General features: G+C 61.4%; 1 protein-coding gene across 10 annotated transcripts; it reads left to right on the forward strand.

Moving 5' to 3' along the window:
- Positions 1 to 2,259: 2,259 nt before the first annotated feature.
- RNF157 (ring finger protein 157) lies at positions 2,260 to 25,105 on the forward strand. 10 transcript variants are annotated; one of them, XM_061461895.1, is made up of 20 exons: positions 2,261 to 2,510; positions 6,984 to 7,102; positions 11,358 to 11,446; positions 12,160 to 12,306; positions 12,683 to 12,800; positions 12,912 to 12,978; positions 13,125 to 13,168; positions 13,533 to 13,580; positions 13,811 to 13,882; positions 14,424 to 14,583; positions 15,272 to 15,384; positions 15,961 to 16,187; positions 16,271 to 16,379; positions 16,566 to 16,677; positions 16,958 to 17,184; positions 17,311 to 17,376; positions 17,651 to 17,699; positions 19,131 to 19,241; positions 22,222 to 22,262; positions 22,688 to 25,105. In XM_061461895.1, the coding sequence occupies exons 1-19, from the start codon at positions 2,423 to 2,425 to the stop codon at positions 22,260 to 22,262; spliced, it is 2,007 nt and encodes a 668-aa protein (XP_061317879.1). In that variant the 5' UTR covers positions 2,261 to 2,422; the 3' UTR covers positions 22,688 to 25,105. The 10 variants fall into 10 exon arrangements, with proteins under 10 accessions (XP_061317874.1, XP_061317879.1, XP_061317873.1 ...); XM_061461896.1 differs by having other exon boundaries at positions 2,262 to 2,510; positions 16,988 to 17,184; XM_061461890.1 differs by lacking the exons at positions 22,222 to 22,262; positions 22,688 to 25,105 and adding an exon at positions 20,974 to 21,384 and having other exon boundaries at positions 2,260 to 2,510; positions 11,385 to 11,446.
- The last annotated feature ends 53 nt before the right edge of the window (positions 25,106 to 25,158 follow it).

Genomic DNA, 25,158 nt, shown 5'->3' on the forward strand with positions numbered 1-25,158 from the left:
GGCAGGATTTGCAGGAGGAGGATGCTGCGAGGGCTGGAGCCAGCTCTGCTCTGGAGCCAGGCTGAGAGAGCTGGCTGGGGCAGCCTGGAGAAGAGAAGGCTCCTGAAGGGGGAGACCTGAGAGCAGCTCCAGTGCCTGAAGGGGCTGCAGGAAACCTGGAGAGGGGCTTGGGGACAAGGGATGTAGGGACAGGCCAAGGGGAATGGCTTTAACCTGCCAGAGGGGAGACTGAGCTGAGCTCTTAGGCAGAAGCTCTTCCCTGTGAGGGTGCTGAGGCGCTGGCACAGGGTGCCCAGAGAAGCTGTGGCTGCCCCATCCCTGGCAGTGTTCAAGGCCAGGTTGGACACAGGGGCTTGGAGCAAGCTGCTCTAGTGGAAGGTGTCCCTGCCCGTGGCAGGGGTTGGAGCTGGAGGAGCTTTAAGGTCCCTTCCAACCCAACCCAGTCAGGGGTTCTGGGATTCGCCTTTGCCCCTTGCTGGTCTGATCCTGCCCAAGATCCTTTCCCATCCTCCCTGTGCTGCCACCCCACTGGGACCCCATGCAGGGTCTGGGCTCCCACTTCCAGCCAGGAGCTGCTCCAGGAACCAGCCTGGGGGCTGATGCCACATTAGGGCTCAGCACCCACTACTGAAGGGGCCACCCCCTCTGAAGCCATTGCAGGGCTGCACGGGGCTGAGGTCAGAGCCCTGGGCTGGGTTTGTCAGCACATCCCAGTGACTGTGGAGGAACTGGAGCACCGGGTCTATGGACAAACATTTGCTGCTCAGTCTCCCTTGAGCAAACTGCTGTGCCTTCACGTGCCTCAGTTTCCCTTTTAGCACGAGGAGGCAGGAGCAGGACCCTCTTCCCTGCCGAACACACACCAAATCCCATGGCTGCAGCCTTGCATCTTGCCCAGCTGCGGGTGCGTTTTGGGGTTAAACATTGCTATTTCCCCGTGGATTGGATTTCCCCCTCCCCATGGCCCTGCTGGGCTCGGTCCTGCTTTTACGCGTGCAGGATGTGGCCAGGCCTGGGAGGACCCTGCCCTCGAAGCCGGATCATCGCCGGTTCCTGCCTGCGCTCCCGTGCTCCACTGCGGCACTGTCCTACAAAACCCTGCGCTGCAGCACAGGCACAAAACCCACCCCGCGAGCTGTGCATGCACACGGGGCTGTGATGTGCCCGGGGCTAACCTGGAATTACGATGTGCACTAGCCCCTGCAGTGTGCTGTGTGCTGCTCCAGCTCCCAGGCTCGCGTTTCCCACTGGGTGCTCTTCCGACGATCCATGTGCGCAACGGGCTCCCCAGAATGTGTTGGGGTGAGCAGGGATCAGCCCCCAAGGGCTGAAACGAGGCTCCTGGTTGATGTGGCCCTCGGCTCCTCTTCGGCCAGTGCTGGCCCCCAGCAGGGCTGTGATGTCCAGCAGTGTGGACACTGGCACTGCGGGTGACCCTGGGGCTGCGGGGCCTGGTGTGATGGCCACAGGCTGAGAAGTGGGGTACAAAGTGCCCCTGGGTGACGGTGGCTGCTCCTTGGTTTGGCTTTTCTCAGCCAAGAGATGAGGGAGGGTGAGGGATGAGTGGTCCCTCTGTGAGGGGGGAGCCCCGGGGGTGGCTCCAGGACACGGGGCAGCGGATGCCTCCCCGCACGTCTCCTGGTTGATATTTATAGCACTCCAGTTATCAACTCGAATCAAAATAATGTGATGCTCCACTAACTTCCACTGCAGGACTGCTTAATCACCACGGTGCATCCAGAGGGTCCCTCCTTCACCTTCGTCTCCAAGGGGAAGATGTGAAGGTGCTCCTCAGTGGCATAATGCTGGGGGCCCTGGGGGAAGCTGGGGTGCACTGGAGTGGGCAGGCAGAGGCTGCTCCCGGCAAGCGCAGCAGAGCTGGGAAGGGGCGGGATGGAGGCGATGGAGGTGGGCACTGATAGCGGGGTTAATTCCACCCCCCTTCTGAGTGCTGTGCAGCCCCGCAGGGGTCTCAGGCAGGCCCTGGGGGTCCCCATGGTGGGCTTGCTGCTCAGTGTCACCCAGTGGTGGGGCTGGGCTGAGGCGGTGACCCTGGGGGGGGGCAGGTGAAGGGTATAGGGGGGTGACACCGGCGGTGGCATCGGGGGCACGCGGGTGCTATGGGGTAGGAGCAGGTGTCAGCTGAGGGGGGGGACACCGGGCTGGGGTGATCCCGGGGACTTGTCCCCCAGCCCCACGGCATCCCCGGGGCGGGGCGGGGCGGGGGAGCCCGGCCCTGCCCGGCCCCGCATTGGCGCAGCCCCGGCGCTAGCGCGGAGGCGGTACCGGGCGCGGCGCAGAGCGGAGGATGCTGCGGGTGGGGGCCGCCGCCGCCGCCAGCCTCGGTGCCGGTCCCGGTGCCGGTCCCGGGCGGGAGGGAGCCCCGGCGCATCCCGCCCGCTGAGCCCGGCCCGGCCCGGCCATGGGGGCTCTGACCAGCCGGCAAGACGCAGGCGTGGAGGAAGTGGATGTCCCCGCTAATTCCGTCTACAGATACCCCCCGAGATCCGGTGAGACCCCGGGGGGGGGGAATTCCGCGTCCCGGTGCCGCCGCTGGGCTGCAGGGGAAAGGGGCAGCGAGGGGAGCTGGGCACGACCTTGCTCCGGTGGGGGATGTCCCTGCAGCCCCCGAAGCAAACCCCGACCGCAGGCAGCTGAGGGGCACCCTGAAATTACCCGTGTGGTGCTCGTGCGGTGCGGTAGGGATGGGGTCACCCCTGGGGTCCCCTCCCTGGGTGCCGCTTTGTCAGCCGAACCCCATCCCCCAAACTTGGCTGAGTTGATGCTAAATGTCTTTAATAAATTATTATTATTAATAATAATGATGATAATTTTGGCCGTTGTCTGCAGCGCGGGGCTGGAGCTGCTTTTGTAGCCGGTTGCTCCGGCGCTGGCTGCTTAGGGAAAACCTGGGTTTAAATTCCCGGGAGGCTGGGTGGGAGGGATTGGAGGGGATCCCTCCTTCCCAGGGCCCTGCCCCAGAGCAGCACCCCAGCCTCTGCCCTAGGGCGCCTTCCCCAAGCTCCTCTCCTGCCCGCGTTGTCGCTCCCGGCCCTGTCTCAAACCTTGTGCGTGACCTTGGGAAATCCGTCCCTCCCCTCCAGGCCTCGGTGTTCCCTGCGAAGGGCCGGGATGAGGCGGTGCCGGGTGGGGGGGTTGTGGTGGGGAGAGGAGACGGAGCCGGGTCCTTGGGTGGGCAGCGCTTCCCACCTCCAAAACACCCCCATTTCCCAGGATGCTGACCTGGAGCACGGCATGTGCGCAGGGATTGCCACAGGATCCTTGCGGCACGGGCTGTTATTAATAGAGAACTATTTTGGTAGCTAATAGGATAAAGTAAGCCCTTGGCTTGTTAGTGCTGTGATAAATGACTTGCTAATTACAAATAAAGACCTCCTCAGGAAGCGCTGCAGCCAGCACAACCCATGTTCTTGTCCCGAAAGCCTGTGCTTGGCTTGATTTATTACTGTTATTTGAATTTGAAGCTGAAATGGGCTGGCACATCCATGGAGGTGCAGGTTAACCAGGACACTGCGGGGTGGAGATGGCTGATCCTCAGCAGTGGGGCTCCCCCTGCTCCCCCTTTTCCATGCATTCAAGGCCTTTGTCACCTTGATGCTGGCTGAAGCTGGACCACCACATCCTGGGTTTGCTCTTTGCAGGGGCTGTGGCTCTGTGCATTAAGGGGCTTTGTCTTGAGCTCCATTCTTATTTAGGGGCTCTTGAACTGCCTGGGTGTGGAGGGGTCAGTGCTGTGCAGCTCTAGGGGAGCAACTGCACCCAGCTGAGCACTTCCAAACTCATCTCAGCTGCAGAGGACACGGAGCTGATGCTTGGCTCTGGCTGTCACGGAGAAGCCCGGGCTCTTGGGGTGCTCAGTGGGGCTGGTCCCCCCGATGGGATGAGAGCAGAGCTAGGGGGACGGTCCTGGGGTCCTCAGGGAGAGGTGCCCGGGTGCCCTGGGGTGCGCCAGGGCAGGATGGTGACCGCGGGAGATTATGGCTCTTAATCCAAGCGGGGATTTGCCTTTGGCGCTGCTGGCAGCCGAGGGGACGTGCTGGGAGCAGAGCCGGTTCCTCCCTGGCAGCGGCGCTCCTCTTGCCTCGAATGCCGCATGGAAACAGCCACTGGCTTTGGGAGCGTGGCCCTGGGGCGTCCGTGGGACCCCAAGCTATTCCCTTCTCTCCTTGCAGATGTGGCTTTGGCTGCTGGGCTGCAGGCTCGCTGTTGGTGCAGCCCATGGGAATAGGGCAGCTACGTCTTGTCCCAAGCGAGCATCTCCCCTGCATCATCCCGGGGTCCCATCCAGGCTGGGGGCAAATGGGATTAGTTAAACCAGCATTTTGAAGCAAAGGCTGGGATTTGCTTCGGTGATTCTAATCTTGTGCTGGTAAAGGCAAGAAGGAGGAGCAGAAGGGGGCTGTTTATGGAGCCTGGCTTGGGGCAAGTCCCTGGCTTCCTGCCCCTGTCCCTGGCTGAGGTTGGCACTGGGAGGAGAGAACAGGAGCAGAGCAAGGGGCTTGGCCATGCAGTGACACCCCGGTCCCGGGGTTCCCATGCCAGGGTGCTGGCACTGCCATGGCACAGGGAGCAGCTCCAGGGCAGTGATGGGTGAGGGCTGACGCAGCAGAGCCTGGCTGGGGTTTGGCTTTGCCTCCAGCTGCCTCTGGCTCTGGCTGCCTGTGTTAGAGTGCAGTTAAATAAGCCTCAGTGTGCCAGCTCACCCATGGGGTGCTCCGGGGCAGGAGCACCCAGTGGCGGCTTAGGGGGTGATGCAGGATGCGTGTCACTGAGTGCCAGAGCCATGAGCACACACAGCGCGCACCAGGCTCTGTGCCCATGGGGTCCTTGTCTCTCTTGGGGCATCCAGGCAAGGCTCACCCCTGGAACTCATGGGGCAAAGGGGCTGACAGTGTCATTGGCAGTGGCTGGTGTCAGATGTGTCCTGCTGCAGGACACACGTGGATTGCCAGGAGCCTCAGGCCGCCTTGGTTTATTGCTGCTTCCCAGCAGCCGCCCTGGTCAGCCCTTCCCGCACGCTCTTTTGGCCCCTGGGGTTTAAGATCTCATTAAAGCCTGGCTTTCCCTTGGCGATGTGACCATCCTGGATGGGCTTTTCCTTCCCCTGGGGACAGGTGTTGGTTAAGGCTTTATAACTAGCCAATAATAAGGTGGCTGTGCCTGGGAAGGTGCCTCTCTCCTCTGCCACCCGCTGTGCCCATGGGGCCACCGGCACCCCAGGGCACAGAGCCTGAGGCTCCTGTTTAATGGTGAAGCTTCTGGAGGACCTCCCCTAGGCTGCCTGCACGCAGGGATGCTCGCTGGCAGGGCGATGGGGTGGCAGTGGTGCGTTCCTCACCTGCTCCCACCCTATGGCAGCCCCCAGCACCCCCAAACCGTGGCTGGAGCCATCTCCGAGAGCCCCTGCTCCATTTTCCAGCTTTCCCCAGTGCTGGAGGAGCTTTCCTGCAGGTTTCAATGCCGTGTCCCCACCTCCTGCTCTCACCCCCAGGCAGTGCCAGGAGAAGCTGCGGTTGGCCCCGCGGTGCCCCGGCCGTGCCGCTGCCGGCAGCCCTGCAGGCACTTTGCTCGTGGCTTTTCTCTTTCCACGTGGCCACGTCCTTCCCTGGGGAGCTGCCTATAAATTATGTACGTGGAAAATGGGACCAGGAAGCAGCAGGCATCAATAATAGATGGTTGATGGTTGCTGCAACCAGGCATCCCTGCGCCGTGGGGTATAACGCTCCAGCCCTTCTCATCCCTCCTGCCCCCGTGTTACATCCCTGCTCCCCCTCCCCTCGCGCTTTGCCTCGGGGTTGGTTCTGAAATGCAGGATTAAGGCCTGATCCAGCCCTGGGCAGTCGCTGCATCTGCTGGAAGCCAACTGCAAGCTCTGCCTTCAGTCCACACAAGCAGAGCTGCAGCCCAGGCTTGAGCTCCTTTATCCAGAGCTTTAGTTTTGGGGTGTCCCTGGGGGGGCTATGGATGACTCCGTGCTCTTGGGTTTGGGGGTTGTGTAGGCTGGGCCCCATCCCCATGGCCGGTGGGATGCAGTGTGGTGCCCATCCTACGTTCATTGCCTCTCCTGACTCCTGGTGCTTCTTCTCTCCCCATCCCTGTTCTCCCCTCCCTTTCCCTTCCTTTTCCCACCTCGAGGAGAAGTCCAGACCCTCCTGCCCCGGTTGGCCCCTGTGGGGCTGCTCCCAGCTCTGGGGACAGGACATGCCAGTGTTCTGGCTCTGTGCTTTACCCTGCAAGGAGAGAAGGGTCCCTGGCCGTTGCCTGGTGTTCACCAGGGCAATGTGAGCACTTTGCGGGGGGGGTTGAGCTTCTAGAGGTTCTACAGCCCCCCAAATCCTCCTTCCTTCAGGTGAGCCCTTCCTAGGGAAGGCTGCGGGCTGAGAACAGACAGAACTGGGCTCAGGCGTGCTCTGCCCAGTGGCAAGGGTCTGGCTGTGGTCACGCTGCCTTGGCTGCACACGAGGTCTGTGATGCTGGGCAGGAGCAGCCCTGCCTGCGTGCCTGGTCCATGCTGCCCCTTCCCGGCTCCCCGGGGGCTCCCAGGGCTCTCAGTGCCAGCACCAAAGGTCCCTGGTTGAGGGTTGAGGTGACCGTGGGTGGCTCAGGCCGGGCCGGGGCTTGCAGAGGTGTCCTGGGCAGGGAAAGGGGCGCAGCCCTGGGTATGAGCCTGCTCCCATCACATCCCTGCATCAGCTCTCCCCACCCCGGCTCCATCCTCCCAGAGTTCAGCCACTGGAGCCCGGGCAGGGTCGGGATCGGGGGGGATGCAGCAGGGAGGGGTCGCTTCCTGGCCAGCTCCTCCTTCCCCTCCACCTGCTTTGTGTCTGCTCAGCCCGAAAGGCTCCAGCGAGGTGCCCCTGGGGACAAAGCCACCTCTGAGCCGTGGCTCGGTGCTGCTCCATTGCCCGGCTGAAGGCCGGTCCTCGCCCCGCGCTCAGCCCGTTTCTGTGTTTGCTTTGCAGGGAGCTACTTTGCCAACCACTTCATCATGGGCGGCGAGAAGTTCGACTCCACTCATCCCGAGGGATACCTCTTCGGGGAGAACAGCGACCTCAACTTCCTGGGGAACCGGCCCGTGGTGGTGGGCACCGGGGACACAGATGTGACCCTTCCCAAAGTGATAGTGACTGTGTGTGTGTGATGGTGGGAGGCTGCTAGCTGTCACCCCCAAGCACGCCTGGGGTGGCCCAAGTGGATTCTCTAATGTCTAATAAGAGGGTTTGCTGCTTGCTGCAGCCTGTCCTCCACTGGGCACTAACCCAAGTCTGCCTGCATCCACTCCACAGCAATGTAATCACAGAATCCCAGCCTGGTTTGGGTTGGAAGGGGCCTTAAAGCTCCTCCAGTTCCGACACCTTCCACTAGAGCAGCTTGCTCCAAGCTCCTGTGTCCAACCTGGCCTTGAACACTGCCAGGGATGGGGCAGCCACAGCTTCTCTGGGCACCCTGTGCCATTGTCACTGCTCTGTCTCCTGTGCAAGGGGTGAACGGGTTTGCGGATGGTTGGGAACAGGCTGGGTGATTGTGTGACTGTGGGTGCTGCCCCACGCGGCTCCGTGCTGTGGGTCATTGGATCTGCTCATACTCTTCCAGCCCACAAGGGCTGCTTGCACACACAAACCTGCCAGCTTGAACACAGCAGCTGGTGAAGAAGATGGTGAAGGGTCAGGGCTCATTTAACTCCATTCTTGCTCTCTGAGAGCCCCTTTACTTAGGGGGGCTTTTGACAAGGACAGGACAAGTTCAAGGACGCTTACAGCTTTTGGCCATGAAATATGATGGCACACCATCTGTTTTCAGCTCCTTTTCTAGCAGGGGTAGTCCCTCAACCGTAGAGAGCACAAAGTGTTGTCAGGTTGGACTCTGATAGTCTTTGTGTGATGCTGAAGAGGTACCAAAAGGCCATGGAGCTGCTGCGAGGGCTGGAGCAGCTCTGCTCTGGAGCCAGGCTGAGAGAGCTGGGCTGGGTCAGCCTGGAGAAGAGAAGGCTCCTGAAGGGGAGACCTGAGAGCAGCTCCAGTGCCTAAAGGGGCTGCAGGAAACCTGGAGAGGGGCTTGGGACAAGGGATGTAGGGACAGGCCAAGGGGAATGGCTTTAACCTGCCAGAGGGGAGACTGAGCTGAGCTCTTAGGCAGAAGCTCTTCCCTGTGAGGGTGCTGAGGCGCTGGTACAGCGTGCCCAGCACTCCAAACCCCCTGTGAGCACTGGGTGGGCAGAGGCAGTGCTGGGCTCTCCATCCTCTGCACTCCCCCAGAGTCAGCGCTCGGGTTCCCTCTGCAGCAGCGAGCACTGGAAACCCTCTTGGTTCAGCAGCAGCCTCTGCACTGCCCAGTGAGCAGGGCCCGGGTCAGACACCGGCAGCAGAAGCTCTGGGGAAGGACAAGGAGCAGCTTGGGAGCAGCAGGAAGAGTCACTGCAGCGCTGGTGACTGAACTGCATCGCTCTGGTTCAATCGCCAGCACTCCTGGGCTGCAGAGCTGCCACCAAGGTCCCATCTCCCTGGGGACCCGGGGTGTTTTGGGGCTGGGCTTCCAGGTCAGGCCAGTGTGGGGGGCTCAGGGAGGGGTTGGGGAGGGTCCGTGTTGTTTCTGGTCCAAGCCTGTGTCCAGGCACCGTTGTTTGGGCATCTCTGATACCACCTCCGAGACTTGGCGTGATGCTGCTTGGCTGTGATGCTTTCGTGTCCTGCCTGCTGTGGGAGCCCTGGCTGGGCTGGAGGCGTTGGATGCGGCCAGTGCTGTTTGGTGGGGGCTTGTTTGGGTTCCTTGGCTATAAGGAGCCATGGAAAACGGTGTCGCAGTGTCCCAGGTCCCCTCTGAGCTGAGCCCCGTGTCAGGGCTGCTCACAGCCGCGCTGCGCGGAGCACCCCGAGGCGGTGCAGGCTCTCTCCTCCATGGATAAACTGGATTTTCCAGCTGGGAACAGGTTCCCAAGGGGCTGGGAAGGGCGTTGCAGGCTTGAGCGGCTGCCACCGGGCGGGCACAGCCCTGCAGGGGCCGAGGAGCGGGGAAGCTCTTGCGGCACCCGCTGGGCTCCCCTGCCCGTGCAGACCTGCCTGGCTCTGCTCGTGTGGAACCCCAAGGGAGGGCTTGGGGGGTGGTTTCCACTGTAGCAGAAGGGGCCTGGACCAGACGTTGCTGTAGCTCATGGACGATGTTCTTAAGGGTAACGGTTGCAGCGAGGGGGTTTTCCTGTTGTTTTTCAGCTTGATTTAAATTGCGGAGATGCAAAACCTCCTCCAACCGCCCCTTTGTGATGTCAGGTCAGGCTTGCAGCAGCTAATTCAATAAACCCCTCAGTTCTTCCCCCAAAAAGAGCCCACACGTGGGTGTGAAGGAGCCCAACGGTGATGTTTCTGCAGCGCAAAATTTGCCTGCAGCACTTCCCCATCCTGCCCAGCACCCGGGGGACCCCTTCCTGCATCACCCACCCCTGGGTGCTGTGGTGCAATGGGGCCGGCACCCAGGGCTGCTTTGGGTATGGCTGGGCTGGAAGCAAAAGGTTGGATTGAGCAGGGGATCGTGACATGGCTCAGCTCCAGCCCGAGGCCTTTTCTCACTTGCTCCCTTCCAGCTGCAAGGTGGGATTCTGCAGGTGCACATTAACAGGTTCATTAACACCAGGTTAATGACTGAGCAGGGGCAATCCTGAGGGGCTGTGGGTTCACCTTCAAAGCTTCTGGTGCCATCAGCCGTGCTGGGGCTGGCCCAAGCTTTAACCTGCTTTTCAGTGCCACCGGTGGGAGCAGCGCTGTGGGATGGTGGGACACGGGAGGTGATGCTGGGTGGTGGAGGAGGGATGGGGCAGGCCTGTGCTTGTGCTGCCTGGTCGTGCGAGCTGTCTGTTGTATCCCGTCCCATCCCATCTCATCTCATCCCTCTGAGTCGTGGACAGGTCCCCCAGCCCCATCCATCCTGCTCTGCAGGGCTCTGGGCCCAGGGCCGGTGCTGATGGGTTTGGGGATGGGGAAGGTGCTGATGGATTTGGGGATGGGGAAGGTGCTGATGGATTTGGGGATGGGGAATCTGATGATGGATTTGGGGATGGGGAAGGTGCTGATGGATTTGGGGATGGGGAATCTGATGATGGGGAAGGTGATGATGGATTTGGGGATGGGGAAGGTGCTGATGGATTTGGGGATGGGGAATCTGATGATGGGGAAGCTGATGATGGATTTGGGGATGGGGAAGCTGATGATGGATTTGGGGATGGGGAAGCTGATGATGGATTTGGGGATGGGGAAGCTGATGATGGATTTCCCACGCGAGGGCGCCAGGGCCATGGGAAACCGGCACTTCGCTCCCCGCAGGGGCCATCTGCAGTTCGGTCTTCTCCCCTCAGTATCGGGGTCCAGTGGGTGCTTCACTGCCTGAGCTGGGGGTGATGTGGGGGGCCAAGGGGACCCAGGCAGGCTGGCGTGGTTCCCATTCCCTCTCCCAAGGCAGCAGTTGAGCCCTTTGTCTTGTGAGCATCTGTCATCCCCGATGGCACCCGATGCCCTCCTGGCACACGGTGACAGCTCACCAAGGAGCTGGGCCTTCATCCCGGCCTCTGTGTCTCCAATGCGTCTTTGTGTTGTCCCTTCATGGGGCTTATCCTGCCTGGGAGATGGAGGGGAGGGCGATGGGTCCTGCACCCCTTCCCCAGTGCCCTCCTCTGGGTGGCTGCAGTGCCAAGGAGGGGGTGTCCCTGGCTGCCACCGGGTCCCCTCTCCCCACAAGCCCTGTAGCCCCTGTGCGGGTGGACAGGAGGGACCAGGAAGGACGAGGTCACCCTGGAGGATGCCAGGACCCCTCTGCCTGTGGTGCTGCTGCCTGGTCCTGCCTGGTCACCCCTTTGCCTCCCTGATCCGGGCATGGCAGAGACCCCACCACCCCATCCCCATCCACCCCAGGGCCAAACAGGGACTCTGTGTCTGTTCCTTGGCTGTTCTTGTTCTGGAGCTTCAGCCTCCCCCTGCCCAGCCCCGTCCAGCAGCTCCACACTGCACCAAGAGCTTAAAACACACCAGCATCAGCCTGCCTGCCCTGTGCCCGCATCTCACTCACCCTCCAGCCAAAGGGACAAGGAACAGCCCCTTTGTGCATGTCCCAGCAGTGAAACTGTCCCCTGCAAGGGGCTTGGGGCTTGCTCTTTGCAGAGGGATGTCCCTGTCATCACACTGCCTGGGACCCAAGTGCCAGCGGGAGCTGCGGGTCAGCACCCATCAGGCTGTACAGACCACGCTGGGTCCCTGCTTACAGGTGCTGGGTTGGGGATGGGGGATCCAGGACAAGGTCCACGGCTGCTGTACCCCGCTGTGTGTCTGCCTTCACCGGTGTCTCTCTCGTCCTAGTTCCCTTACGCTGCTCCACCTCCTCAGGAACCCGTGAAGACCCTCAGGAGCTTGATCAACATCCGCAAGGACACCCTGCGCCTCGTCAAGTGAGTCCTGTGGGGACAACAGGGATGGGCACCCCATGAGCTGTGGGTGGGCAGGGTCCGGCTGGGTGCTCCAGGGGATGCTGAGCACAGGGATGCTGAGCACGGGGATGCTGAGCACAGGGATGCTGAGCACAGGGATGCTCGCACCGTGGATAGAGGGGATGAGCTTTTGCTGTCCAAATGTGCCCCATCCGCTCGCAGCTTGGGTGCTGGTGCTGGCTGCCTGTGGGATTAAAGGAGTTTAGTGCTGCCTTTGAAGTGCTTTTTGTTCCTCCCCCACCTTCCAAAGGCTTTGCTGGAGGGAGGCTGGGACAGGAGATGTGGGATTGCAGCTGGAATCTGCTGCAGCACTTCCCGGTCCGCAGGCCTGGCTTTGCCCAGGGAAGCTGTGGCTGCCCCATCCCTGGCAGTGTTCAAGGCCAGGTTGGACACAGGGGCTTGGAGCAAGCTGCTCTAGTGGAAGGTGTCCCTGCCCGTGGCAGGGGTTGGAGCTGGAGGAGCTTTAAGGTCCCTTCCAACACAAACCAGGCTGGGGTTCTACCACTTGGGGTACTCTGGACCCTCCTGCCGTGCCTCAGTTTCCCTTGGTGGATGGGGAAGCCCCTTTTGGGGCCACTGGTGCCAAGAGCAGCCTTGTGCCAGGGGGTCAGTCCTGGGGCACCCTGAGCCATGCCTGGGATGTGCCCATCTCCTGCACCCCCTGTGCTCCCCAGGTGCTCAGAGGAGGTGAAGACCCCGGGGGAGGAAGTCAGCAAAGCCAAGGTGCGCTACAACGTGGAGTTCACCTTCGACACGGACACCCGCGTGGCCATCACCATCTACTACCAGGCCAGTGAGGAGTTCCACAACGGGGTGGCGAGGTGAGGAGCCTGTGCCCCCCCCACCCCCCCCCCCACCCCATGCCCTGTGTGTGGCTCCTCCTGATGGACACGGACCCTTTCCTCCCTGGAGCGCTCCCCCCCATCACATTGCTGAGGGCAGAGCGGGGTCCCCACCTCCCCTGGCTTCCACCTCCTTCCCTGTCCCATCCTGCCCCTCCTGGTCCCCACCAGCTGGGCTGCAGAGTCCCCTCCTGTCGCGTGTTGGCTCCTCTGGGGTTATTTTAACCCTTCTTAGGACTTAGCTCAGCCCCAAAGGCATCCACAGGGGATGAGATGTGAGCCCCCCCCTTTCCCATCTTCCCAGCATCCCCATGATCCGAGGGGACCCTGACTCTGTCCTCTCTCCACGGCACAGCTACATCCCCCGGGACTCGAGCCTGCAGTCCGAGACGGTGCACTACAAGCGGGGGGTGTGCCAGCAGTTCTGTGTCCCCTCCCACACCATCGACCCCTCCGAGTGGAGCGAGGACGAGGTGGGTCCCACCGGTGGCATCACCCATGGGGTCTGGGTATGGTTGTGGATGCGGGGTGAAGCCTCCATCCCTGCTCCATCTCACCCAGCCTCTCCTGCTGTCTCCCTCCAGCTGGGCTTCGACCTGGACCGGGAGGTGTACCCCATGGTGGTGCAGGCGGTGGTGGATGAAGGAGAGGGTGAGGATGGGGTTCCTTGTGTGCGGTTGGCTTGTCCGGTGGCTGGCTTTGGGATGCCACCCCAGGGCAGAGCCTCTTGCCTGTCCTTGATGCTGCCATGGCTCTGCCCATCCCCTAAGCCCTGTGCATCCCTCTGTGTCTTGCAGAGCACAGCGGGCACTGCCACGTGCTGCTGGCCACCTTCGAGAAGGTAAGTGCTGCACTGGGACCATCCTCATCCTCCTCCCGTCTCACCCAGCGGGCGCAAGAGCTCAGAGGAGCCCTGCAGGGCTCAGGATGGTGCTGCTGGGATGGGGCTGCTTTGGGGCTGCTCCTGAAATTCTGGGACTAGCCCCTAATATAAGCATCACTTTTGAGGTGTTCGGTCTCACCCCTCATCTTCCTTCCTCCAACAAGTCTCCAGCCTTGGATGTGAAATCCCAGCTTCCTGGTCCCGGGTGTCAGGAAACTGCTGCAGAAGGGGATGGTTGGGAACAGGGACGGCTCCAGGGTGGGTGCAAAGGGGTCCCTGGGTGCTGAGCCCCGGTACCACCCATGTGCTCTCCTCCCTCCAGCACAGTGATGGCACCTTCTGCGTGAAGCCCCTCAAGCAGAAGCAAGTGGTGAGTGTCCGGGTGTCCCGGGGTGGTGGCAGCTCCTGCCCTGCGCACCCCAGGGTGACGAGGGGCTTTGAGGGGCAGCAACCCCAGTGTGGGCAGTGGCTGCACCTGCCCTGCTCCTGCCTCCCAGGAGCTTTTCCAGTGCAATCCTGAGTCCATTGTTGCAAATGGATGGAGCAGGGAGCTGGGAGAGCCTTGTCTCTGCCCCTCACCCCTTCCCCACGGGCTTGCAGGTGGATGGTGTGAGCTACCTCCTGCAGGAGATCTATGGCATTGAGAACAAGTACAACACCCAGGACTGTAAGGTATGTGCCTGCATCCCACATCCCATGTCCCTTGGGCCTTCCCTTAGCCCCTGTTCCCTTCCCTTAGCACAGGTCCAGCCACTAGAACACGTTTGGGGCAAGAGTTTGGAGCTGTTGGGGCTGTGCAGGTGTCTGGGGACACTTTGTGGTGGCATCCAAGCTGCTGGGGGCAGAAAGCTGCAGGATGGAGCCTTTTTACCCCCTTCCTTTTTGCCCCCTTCCTCTCCCCCATCCATTGTGGCTCCTTGGGAGAATGATGCCTGGATCTTACTGGTTTCGGAGGGGACAGCGAGCCTCAAACATAGGATGTGCCTCACGCTCTGCTTTATATATATAAGAGATGGGGTGAAGGTTGCATCCCGCTATGGGTGCCTGATGCCTCCAGCCCCAGCTCCCAGCTCCAGGAGGGAGGGACAAGGTCCCAGGGTTGGATGTCAAGAGCAGGGACCCAGGCAGGGAAGGGAGCTCCCGGGGCACCCACCCTTGTGCCAATGGGCTGGGGAGCAGGAGCTCGAGCTGGTCCCGTGTGTGCCATGGGCAGGTGGCCGAGGACGAGGTGAGCGACAACAGCGCCGAGTGCGTGGTGTGCCTGTCCGACGTGCGGGACACGCTCATCCTGCCCTGCCGCCACCTCTGCCTCTGCAACACGTGCGCTGACACCCTGCGCTACCAGGCCAACAACTGCCCCATCTGCAGGCTGCGTAAGCACGGGCTGCTGGCCCTGGGAAGGGGCTGGAATGTCTGGGAATGGGCTGGAATGACTGGGAATGGGCTGGCATTTCTCATACTGGGGCTGGAGTATCTGGGAAGGGGCTGGAGTGTCTGGGAATGGGCTGGCATCTCATACTGGGGCTGGAATGACTGGGAATGGGCTGGCATCTCATACTGGGGCTGGAATGACTGGGAATGGGCTGGCATCTCTCATACTGGGGCTGGAATGACTGGGAATGGGCTGGCATCTCTCATACTGGGGCTGGAATGACTGGGAATGGGCTGGCATCTCTCATACTGGGGCTGGAGTGACTGGGAAGGGGCTGGCATCTCTCATACTGGGCCTGGAGTGTCTGGGAATGGGCTGGCATTTCTCATACTGGGCCTGGAGTGTCTGGGAATGGGCTGGCATCTCTCATACTGGGGCTGGAGTGTCTGGGAATGGGCTGGCATTTCTCATACTGGGGCTGGAATGACTGGGCAGGGGCTGGAGTGTCTGGGAATGGGCTGGCATCACTGGGAGCTCACTGGCATCTCCCACCCTGGGGTTCTGGGTCAGCCTGCTTGCAGCGATGCTGTGCAGCGCAGGGAGGCCCCTCCTGGGAAGTGGGTGCTGTTCTGGGAGGTGTCTCATTCAGTACCCAGGTTTCCCCCAACCTCTTGTCCCTGCTGCTGCAGCTTTCCGAGCCTTGCTTCAAATCCGAGCCATGAGGAAGAAGCTGGGGCCCCTCTCGCCCACCGCCTTCAACCCCATCATCTCCTCGCAGACCTCCGACTCTGAGGAGCACTCGGTCAGTGCCCGCGGGGCAGGTTTGGGATGCACGAGCTCCCCATGGCCAGGGTTAAGTTATTTAATGCAATTGGTGTTGCCACAAACTGCAGGTAGAGACTGCAAAAACAGGGCTTTAACTCGGGTGGGAGGACCATGATTTGGGGCTTTCATTTGTGCAGGGAGTTTGTCTGTTCCCTGGGGCTTAGCTTCTCCCTGGAGTATCCTGATCCCAGCCTGGAGAAGAGAAGCTGCGTGGAGACCTCAGAGCAGCTTCCAGTGTCTGAAGGGGGCTACAAGGATGCTGGAGAGGGACTCTTCATCAGGGACTGGAGTGGTGGGACAAGGGGTGATGGGTTCAGACTGAAACAGGGGAGATGTAGGACAGACATAAGGCAGAAGCTCTTCCCTGTGAGGGTGCTGAGGCGCTGGCACAGGGTGCCCAGAGAAGCTGTGGCTGCCCCATCCCTGGCAGTGTTCAAGGCCAGGTTGGACCCAGGGGCTTGGAGCAAGCTGCTCCAGTGGAAGGTGTCGGAACTGGAGGAGCTTTAAGGTCCCTTCAGCCCAACCCCTCTGTGACTCCCTGGTCTCTCCGCAGGCCTCAGAGCACATCCCCCCGGGCTATGAGGTCGTGTCGCTGCTGGAGGCTCTCAATGGGCCGCTGATGCCATCCCCGGTGCCGCTGCGCAGGCTGGGGGAGCCCCCGGGCACGGGGCCCCTGCCCTGCTATGATGGGTCCCTGCCCCCCCTGCGGGCTCTGTCACCCCTCGAGCGCATCCCCGACTGCGGCCCCCCGGGGCTCAAGGTGAAGAGGAGCATCTCCAAGTGAGTACCGGGGCCGGGGGGGGGGGCTCAGGGGGCTGGGCTGGGGCAGGAGTGAAGCCCTTCCCTTTGCCCCCTCCGGGCAGGTCCATCTCGCAGAACTCCTCCATCCTGCCCGAAGAGGAGGATGAGAAGTCGTGCACCGAGTCGGAGCTGAGGGTCTCCAGGAGGAGATCCCCTGCCCGGTGCCAGGAGGTGAGCGCTCCCGAGCCGTGGTGATGACCCAAGGCACTGGGAGGGCCGCAAGTTTGGGGAGGTTTGGGAGCTGCTTGCGGTTTGCCCCTCCTGGCTCTTCCTCCATCCATGAGGATGCCTGGGGGAGATGGATCCATCCCTGCGCGGTGTCCCCCATCCCATCCTCCCCGTGGGTTCTTCTTCCAGGAGTGTGGTGCGACGCCGGAGAGTGAAAACTTCACCCTGTCATCATCAGGGGCCATCGACCAGTCCTCGTGCACCGGGACACCGCTCTCCTCCACCATCTCGTCCCCAGAAGGTAGGCACCATGGTGAGGCAGCAGAGAGGTATCGGAATGTGGCTTGGGTTTGCATGGCCCCTTCCAGCCTCTGCTTCGTCACCCATAGAGCTGGAGCTGTGGACATAGGGGTGCTGATCACCCTTGCTTCATCACCCATAGACCCAGAGGGATGCGAGTCCCATGACCTATGCTGGCAGCTTTCCACCCATCACACCTCAATGGCTCCTTCCTCCTCCTCATTAGCCCCGTTGTGATTACCTGGTGCTGACCACCTGCACGGGTGGGCTGGGGGGTCCAGTGGCCCCGCTCAGCCCCTTCTCTCCCGCAGAGCCCGTCAGCAGCAGCCTGGCCCAGTCCGTCATGTCCATGGCCTCCTCCCAGAGCCAGCACTCCCAGCTCAGCACCGACACCGTGTCCTCCATGTCCGGCTCCTACATCACTCCTGGTACGGAGGAGGAAGAGGAGGAAGAAGGGGAAATGCTCCCCTCGCCCGCAGGTGCCAGCGCCACAGCCTCTGACGGAGAGGTAGGGGCTGGGGGGGGGTTTGGTGGCGCCCATCACCGCCAGGCTCAAGAGCTTCTCCTCCAAACCCACCAGCACCACGCTCTTGGCTGGTTTTTCCTTTCCATCTTCCCCACCTTCTTCCCACAGTCGACGCCTGTGGAGTCCCCGGATATCAACTTCGTCAGCATCTCAGCCGAGGAGCGCGATGCCGAGGTACCCACAGCTGCCTGGGGAGGGGCTGGCACCAGCATGGCAGGGGGGGGCATTGGGATCTGGGTGCCCCATGGATGGGCAAGCTGGGCGCTGGGCTGGGAAAGGGGCTGCTGGAACATCTGTGCCCCTGCAGGGCCTCCCTGGCAATGGATGGGGCAGTGGGGTTGTCCCCTACCCAGGAGCATCTTCCTGCTCCCTGGATATCCCCAGGGCCAGGGATGTCATTCCTGTGGTGGGACACTATGGGGTTGCTGATGCTCTCTGCCTCTCACAGGGCAACGACGTGCTGGAGGATGAGGACGCGTCTCCCACACAGGAAGATGGTAAAAGGCCCCTGGTCACTGTTGTCCCCTCACTGTCCGTTGGCTGTCACCGGTGGGCAGATGCTGGCTGTGCCCAGCTCCCCTGCCTGCCCCCTGCCACCCATGGGTGACTCCATGGGCGCTGGGGCTGGGAGAGCATCCCAGTGGGGTCACCCATGGGTGGGCTGAACACCAGTGGTGGGGGGAATCCAGGCGGCCACGGGGACCCTGGTGAGCACAGTGTGGGATGTGCAGCAGGTGATGGTTGGCATGCAGCATCCAATGGTGTTTCCATTGGGAAAGAGGCTCCTCTATGATTTTCCCTTTGCTAGGAAAGCCTTTCCTTGCACCTCTGAAGGTCTCCCCCCTAGGGGTCCCTGTCTGGGCTGGTTCTCATAGGAAGGGGCTGCAAAACTTTTCCCTTTGGGATGCTTTCCTGACTTCTTTTATGGCCTGCCCTCAATGTGCTTTCACGAGCCAACACACGTGCACTGAGGGCTCCTCTCACCTCCTCCCTTGTGCTCAAATAAGCCAAGGAAAGACGTGGTCACCCCTGTGCCATCGGCCACCAGCCACTTTGGATTTCTGTTGGGCTATAGGGAGCCCCCCAGCGTGCCCTATCCCACGTTTGCAAGTCTCTGGTTAGCAAAAATGTGCCAAAGCAGTTCCCCCATCCAACCTGGACACTCAGCTGAGCTGGAAAGCAGGAACACCCGTTCCCCAAACGGGCCTCTGCCCTCGAGGAGGCTCTTGCTGATGGAGAGACTTGTATATGACAACTGGGAGCGACCAGGGGCTGTGGTGGACGTCCATGGGCATCCCAACAACTCCGGGAGCAGGATGGCCTCTCTCCTTAGGACGTGGTCCTGCATCTGTTTGCAATGGGGCTACTTACTTGGGAACATCCCTCCTGAGGTTTAGCGCCTGCATCTGATGGATGCAGGTCAGAACCCGGGGAAGATCTCTTGTAGAGGTGATGCTCAGAAGCAGAGGTATCCCCCACGGCCTCCATCCCCCTGCAAAGCTTGGCTACAGCTTCTTCTGCCCCACGCATCCGGTTGCTGCCTCCTCCTGGCATCCCTGCGGCTCCCACACGCGCTGATGGTGCTGGAGAGGCTCCGGAGGGAGATGACGGTGACACCGTGACCGGGGACCACCCGGCTGGGCCAGGGGGAGGTTTGGTGAACCCCGGGTTCACGTGTGCCCATCACCGCATCGTTGCTGTTTCGCTGCCCTGCGATGCGGCCGGCGCAAGGAAAGGAGCAGCTGGGGCCGTTATTGTCCGCTCTTCACCCGCTCCCAGCTGGAGGCACCGTTTTAATGCCGTTTTCTTTGGAAAGAGGGTGGGAAAGGGACAGGAAAAGAGCCCGAAATCCCAGCCCCCACTGCTGAAAAGGCCCCCGCGAGCCCCAGCGCTGAGCCGCGGCGTTAACTGCCTTAACTCCCTTCCAGGCCCGAGGACAGGCGCTTTCCTCGGTCTGAGCTGTGACAATAACAATGACTTGGGCATCGCACACGTGAAAGCGCTGGACAATAAACTGTGCTCTGAGGCCTGCTTACCTGGTGAGTGGCCGTCTGCTGAACATGAACTTGGGGCGGGGGGGACAGTCCCACTCCTCCCTGCATCACCCCAGCCCTTGGCATCCCCCCCTCCTCTCCTACCGCCATCCCCATAGTCCCCACCACCACCACCCCCAGCAGGTTGTCCTCACTGCACCAGGCATGTCGCCACCCAGCTGCAGGTCAGGGTGATCTGTCCCCCTGGGATGCGTTGTCCCTTGGCCAGGGCACTGCTGGTACCCCAGCCCTCCCTGTGACAGCATTTGTGTGGCACAACTGCAGCCTGGTCCAGACCTGTGTTGGGCACAGCAGTATTTTGGGTTGGGATGTGATCCACAGCCTTACAACCTGCCTCCCCTCCTCTTCTTGAGGGGAGACGGGGGATGTCATGTTGGGCTGTCCTGCAGAACCCCCATGTTCATCCCTCTTTCCCATTTCTCCATGCTTTCTTTTCCACCCTCCTTCCACTTCTATTTCCTCCCGCCCTCTCTCCATCCCTCTTTTCTTTCCCTCCTCCCTCCCATGCTCCCCTGTCCCTATGGAAGTTCATGTTCGCTCTGTGCCAACACGGTTTTCCCAACCCACGCTTGTGTCCCCCCCTGCCCAGAGCTGCCCAAAGGTGACAAATGTATTGGTGACCCCGCTCCTCGTGTGGCCCAGGGGCTGCTCAGTGCTGCAGGATCCTCTTTGCCAGCCTGTGTACGGAGGAAACGGGGGGGCAGAAAGCCCAGATGAAGGCCTCTGAGGGTCCAGGTCTCCATCAATACATTTGTGGACAAGCTCAAAGCAACTCTGCCCCCACCTTGCCCCTGTGCCTAAATCTGTGGTGGTGTGGGGTGTGAAACCCCGAGGAGGAGGGGGGGAAATCCTTTCTTTCCCCCCTCTCCTCCGGAAAGCTCCCTTTCCTGCTGCTTCCCCTGTTCCTGGTGGTTTCTGCGCTGGAGAAACATGGCTGAGGCTCCCGGGGAGGAACAGGCGCCTGCCACAAGTGCTCTGTGTCCCCTCCATCACCCTCTGGCAGCCACTGGCTGAACCCCACCGGTCTGGGGGGGTCCCAGCAGCACCCCTACCTTTGCTGGAGGTCCCAGCAAAGCATCCCCCAGCTCTGGCACCGGCCAAAGCCATCCCCGACCGCGTCCCCCTCGCTTATACCAGGGGGAGGATGAGGAAGGGGCAGCTTTGCAGCCCTGCACGGGTCTGACTCTTGCTCTGCTGTGAGGACTGCAATGGCCTTGTCCCCCAGCTGGGCTGGGGTGCAGGATGTGGCCCCTGCGCTGAGCCCAGCCAAGGATGCTCTCTCCATCCTTTGGCCACCACGTGTGCACTGCTTGGAGCCCTCGGCAGGGATGGGAAAGCATGAGAGGGATAAGCGGGAGCTGAGGCTTTGGGGCTGCCCGTGGTCACTGGGGGCCAGAGGGAACAACCCCAGGGACGTGAGCTCAGTGCTAAGGTGCTTGGAGCAGGATTCCCATGGGAAGAGCTCGGGGAGCCGGGGCAGCGGAGGGGAGCAGCCACCCGGGGGCTGTGATGGTGGTTTCCTGGTTGCGATCAGTGTTGGGTTTGTCCCTTCAGCTCGGGGCAGATCCTTCCTTCCCCTGTCCCTCTGCTCCTCCTGCCCTGGGGCATTCAGCCTCCAGCTGTGCTGGAGCTCCTGTGGGGCACAGTCGGACGCTGGTGGTGCTGGTTTGCAGTCGCAGGGCTGGTTTGCATGCACTGAAATAGTCCTTTTTGGCAGAGATTTCTTGCAGGTCTGGATGTGACCACATCCCCAGGGCCAGCAAGAACAGGGGCAACTTTTATTTTGGGGCCAGGCACTGGTTTCTTGGAAGCTTAGAAGAAAATCACCTTGAGCAGAGATGACAACATCATTATTGTTGTTATTTGTCTCTCCCTCAGTTTCTCTTGTGGGGTTAGACCTGGATAGACCCATGGGCTGGGTTTTGCTCTCTCTATAATGGATGAAGGCGCAGGGTTCCTCAAAGCTCTTGTGAAATCTCTGCAGGTTTCAGGCTGGTGGGAAAGGGCTTTGGGAGGAGTGGAAAGGCCACATCCCGGGATTTGGGGACACGAGGTTTAAATCCAACCCGCAGACCTGTGTCCCTGCGGACCCTGCAGAGCCCTGGAGTGAGCAGCAGGTTGCAGGGGCTGTCCCCATGGCTCAGGTGGCTGTGGTCACGGCCTTGGCCAGATCCTGCTTCCCAACCCTGCTCCTCAGCAGCCACCCAAGGGTGCGCTGAGCTGAGCTGGGTCTGTGCTCCAGGGCGCTGCAGTGACTGATGCAGCGTCAAGCTCTTAATGGGATTTTGGGGGGTGTGTGTTCTGTGTGGTCCTGTTTAACTATCCCTTCCCTTTGGGATCTGCAGGCTTAACATGCCTTGCTCTCCAGCCTGAGCTTGCCATGGAAAGCCAGTGGAACAGCAGCTGCCCCCTCCCATACGTCAGCAGGCAGCAGGGATTTGTTGCTCCCTTCTTTGGGAAAGCCTCAGCACTTGGCCTTGGCCTTGGGGTGCCCTCACATGGCCCCCCTCAACTCAGAGCTGCCCCGAGCCTTGGGCACAGGGCTTTCACCTCACTGGGGGGGAGCAGCCGCCCTGCTTTAGGGGTGCATCCCCTTCCTAGGGGCACCACGTAACCTCTGGGACACAGGCCATGGACAGGCAGGTCCCCAGCTCTGCCCATCACCCTGCCCTGGCTGGAGGGTGCTGCCTGCACCAGGAGCCTGCAGCCCGAGGTGGGGCATGTGGGGACCCAGCTTCCCTGTGCCACGAGCATGTCCCCCCCCTCGGTTCTCCTTGCCACAAGCCCACGCATGACGTCCCCCTTGCCCCGTCGGTGGCTCCCTGTCCTCATCCCAGACCTGTTCCCGGGCAGCGAGCCCCTCATTCCCCCCAGTCACCCCGGTTGCTCGCTCGTGTGCATGTGCCCCCGGTCCCACTCTGCTCCCCCCTTCACCACGTGCCTTCTGGTCTCTCCTGCCACGCAGGCGCTGTGCCGGACTCCTGCCCCATTAACATTGAGGAATAGGTACGAGACACCCAGAGCCTGCGCCCGCCTCGTGCCCGGTCACCCCGGGGGGTTGGTGCCCCTGGCAGTCCCCTTGCTGGGTGACACCCCAGCCTACCCTGCAGCCCCCATGGGGCGCCTGTAAGTGCCCTCTTACTGGGCATGGGTGGGCAGAGGCAGCCCCCTTCCATGTGGGTTATTAAAACCCGGCCGTGGTGCACTGTGCTTCCCATTCGCCCCTCAGCATTCCCGAGAAATCAGAGGTTCAAGGGGCTCCCCTGGTTTGGAGAGGTAAGTGCAGGCACCCGCTAGCCCTCACTGAAACCCAATATGGGGTTGGCTGGGGAGGTGGGTGCCACTTGGGGAGACTGTGTTGCATCCCATGGGAAGATGCCCAAGGCTGCCGTGGCTTTGGCAGCCCCTAACCCCCTGTTTTCTCGCCCCAGGCCCAGAGGCAGCCAACAACAACGTGCGGCTGCAGCAGGCGCCCCGGCCCTGCTGCCCCCCCGGCCCCCAGGACCTGGAGCAGGCAGCGGCCACCCCTGTGTGAGGGCTCAGCCTCAGCAGGGGCACACGCACCCCTCATGCACACAGAGGGGTCCGGGCACCGCAGGCATCGCCACCTCCCTCCCCTGCCTGTGGTGGGACTGCTTTTCCAAAGACAAGATGGTAATGTGGGCTTTTCCTGCCTGGCCCCGCTGTGCAGAGCAGGGCCCTGAGAACCACATCACTTCAGAGCCCCCCCATCGGCACCTTCCCATCCTCCAGCCCTGATGGGGATGGTCTGGGGTCCCCTCCTGCCCCCGGCCATCTCACACCCATCCCCAGGCCTCTCTCCTCCGGTGTGCAGAGCACATGGGATGGGGTCACCCCACAAAGGGTGTGCTGGGATGTTGCCAGAGGTGCACGATGCCCAGGGGTGCAGGTTAAGGATGAATGTTGGCACTGGCATCCTCACTACGCAAGCCAGTGACCTTCATGGGGGGCTGGCACCCCCCCAGGTTCGCTGACCCCATGCTGTGGGGTTGTCCCCATTAGTGCACTGGTGGGGATGGTGCCCCTGGGGCTCCCTGTCCCTCTGCTCTCCACCCTGGGCAGCACGTGGGCTCTAGGGCCTGGCCCATGAGTTTGTTTTCCCCAGGGGATGGAGCAGGGTGGCCAGGGGACCTGGGACACCCCCCCCCCCCCCCGGTCACCAGCCCCAGGGACATGGCCAGTTTAACCTCACTGTCTTCCAGTGGGGGGGGGCACGGGGCTGGGGCTGTGCCCTCTCTCTGGAACAAGTGCCAAACGTGTCACCCCTGGCCTGCCCTCTCCATCGCACTTTGTAGCAGGGGGTGGATGAGGGTGTGGGAGCTGCTTCCCCATCCCTCCAGCCCCACTCCTCCAGCCCCATCCCTCTGGCCAGCCCTGGCCTCGCAGCGTAAGTGGGTTTTGCTCCAGGAGACAGGAACACAGGGACAGCAGTGGGGTAGGGACGCAGCCACAGAGCTCGGGGACCTGATGGGGCCATTGGCAGAGGCCAGGCTCCACTCCAGAGAGCACCAGGAAGAGGCAGAAGGCACCCTGAGGAGCATCAGACCCAACATCCCAATCCAGCAAGCTCTTGGAGCTGTTTGAGTGAGCCCAGGGTGGGAGGTTGAGCCCCCCTCTTTCCCCACCTGGTTTTCTCAGGCAGATGTGACAGCAAAGGCCACCTCCTCTTTGCAGAAGGAAGCTGCATTTCAGAGCTCCCTTAGGACAGAGATGTTCATCCAGTGAAAGCAACATCCCCAGCATGCAGGGAGCAGGTCCCCACCACTGTCCCCATGGTGCAGCACAGGCCATGCTGATGGCTGTTGCTGCTAAAGGGAGATAAAGCCCTTTATGGGGCTGGGAGGTGTTTGCTGCTCACTTCATGTCCCTCACTTCATAGTGTGGGTCCTGCTGGAGGTGGGGTCAATGCTGGCCACCCTCCTCTGCTCTGGCACCCCACCATGACTCCTGTAAGCTCAGCAGCTCCCAGATTCCTCCCTGGAAACTCAGGGCTGGGTGCTTGATGGGGGGTGACATCTCCATCTGTGGGATGGGAGCTGCTGCCACTGGGGAGCTGTGGTGGGGAAGAGCCTGGCAGCCATTTGGGGACATGGTGTGTGGCCCGTGGGGACACACTGCCCAGTGCCATGGTGGGGCAACCCATGGGGTTTGGGAGTGCTGGCCCCAGGAGCCAGCATCACCACACTGGGCACAATGAGAGCTTTGGGGGTTCACTGCCACGCTGAGCTGAGAGGACCAAGGGGGCTGTGGGAGGCTGGCTCTTCCCTAACCCCCAGCATGGAAAAACCAGGATGATGCTCCAGGGGTGGCTCAGCTACCAAAGCCAAACCTTCCTTGTGGCTTCAAAGGGGTCCAGAAGAGCTCTCCAGGCTCTACACCATCATGGTGTAGGGCTGTGGCAGTGCTTGTGGCTGCTGGCAGGTCAGGTCCTTGCTCAGGAGGGTCCCTGGAGGGTTTTCTGGCTGCTCTGAGCTGTGTGTCCCCAAGTTAGCTCCCAGGGTGGCTGTCCCATGTCCCATCCCACAGCTGGTGGCATGCACATGGTGGTGGAGAGGAGCCAGGAGGAGCGAGCAAAGAAATGAGCATCCTCCACTGGTGGCACAGGAGAGATGGGATTTGGGTGCAGGTGGCACCAGTGCTGTCCTCAAGCCACCCAGAAGGGACGAGGGGTAGGCAGGAGCTGCTGGTAAAAGGCAATAGCCCTTGTTCCAGTGATCCAGCTGTCAGGGATTTAGGGAAAGAAACCAGATTGCTGCTTCTGAACTCTGCTTTGAGCATGTTTTGGATTTTCAGAGTATGTTTAATAAAGGGCATCTTATGTCAACAAAGCATCCAGAGTCCTTCCGTGGTGACAAGGTGAGAGCAGCTGGAGATGTGGTGG

Source organism: Pezoporus flaviventris, unplaced genomic scaffold (assembly GCF_033815535.1).
Source record: "Pezoporus flaviventris isolate CSIRO_AGI_PZ_B2104156 unplaced genomic scaffold, CSIRO_AGI_Pfla_v1 ptg000034l, whole genome shotgun sequence".
Taxonomy (NCBI): domain Eukaryota; kingdom Metazoa; phylum Chordata; class Aves; order Psittaciformes; family Psittacidae; genus Pezoporus; species Pezoporus flaviventris.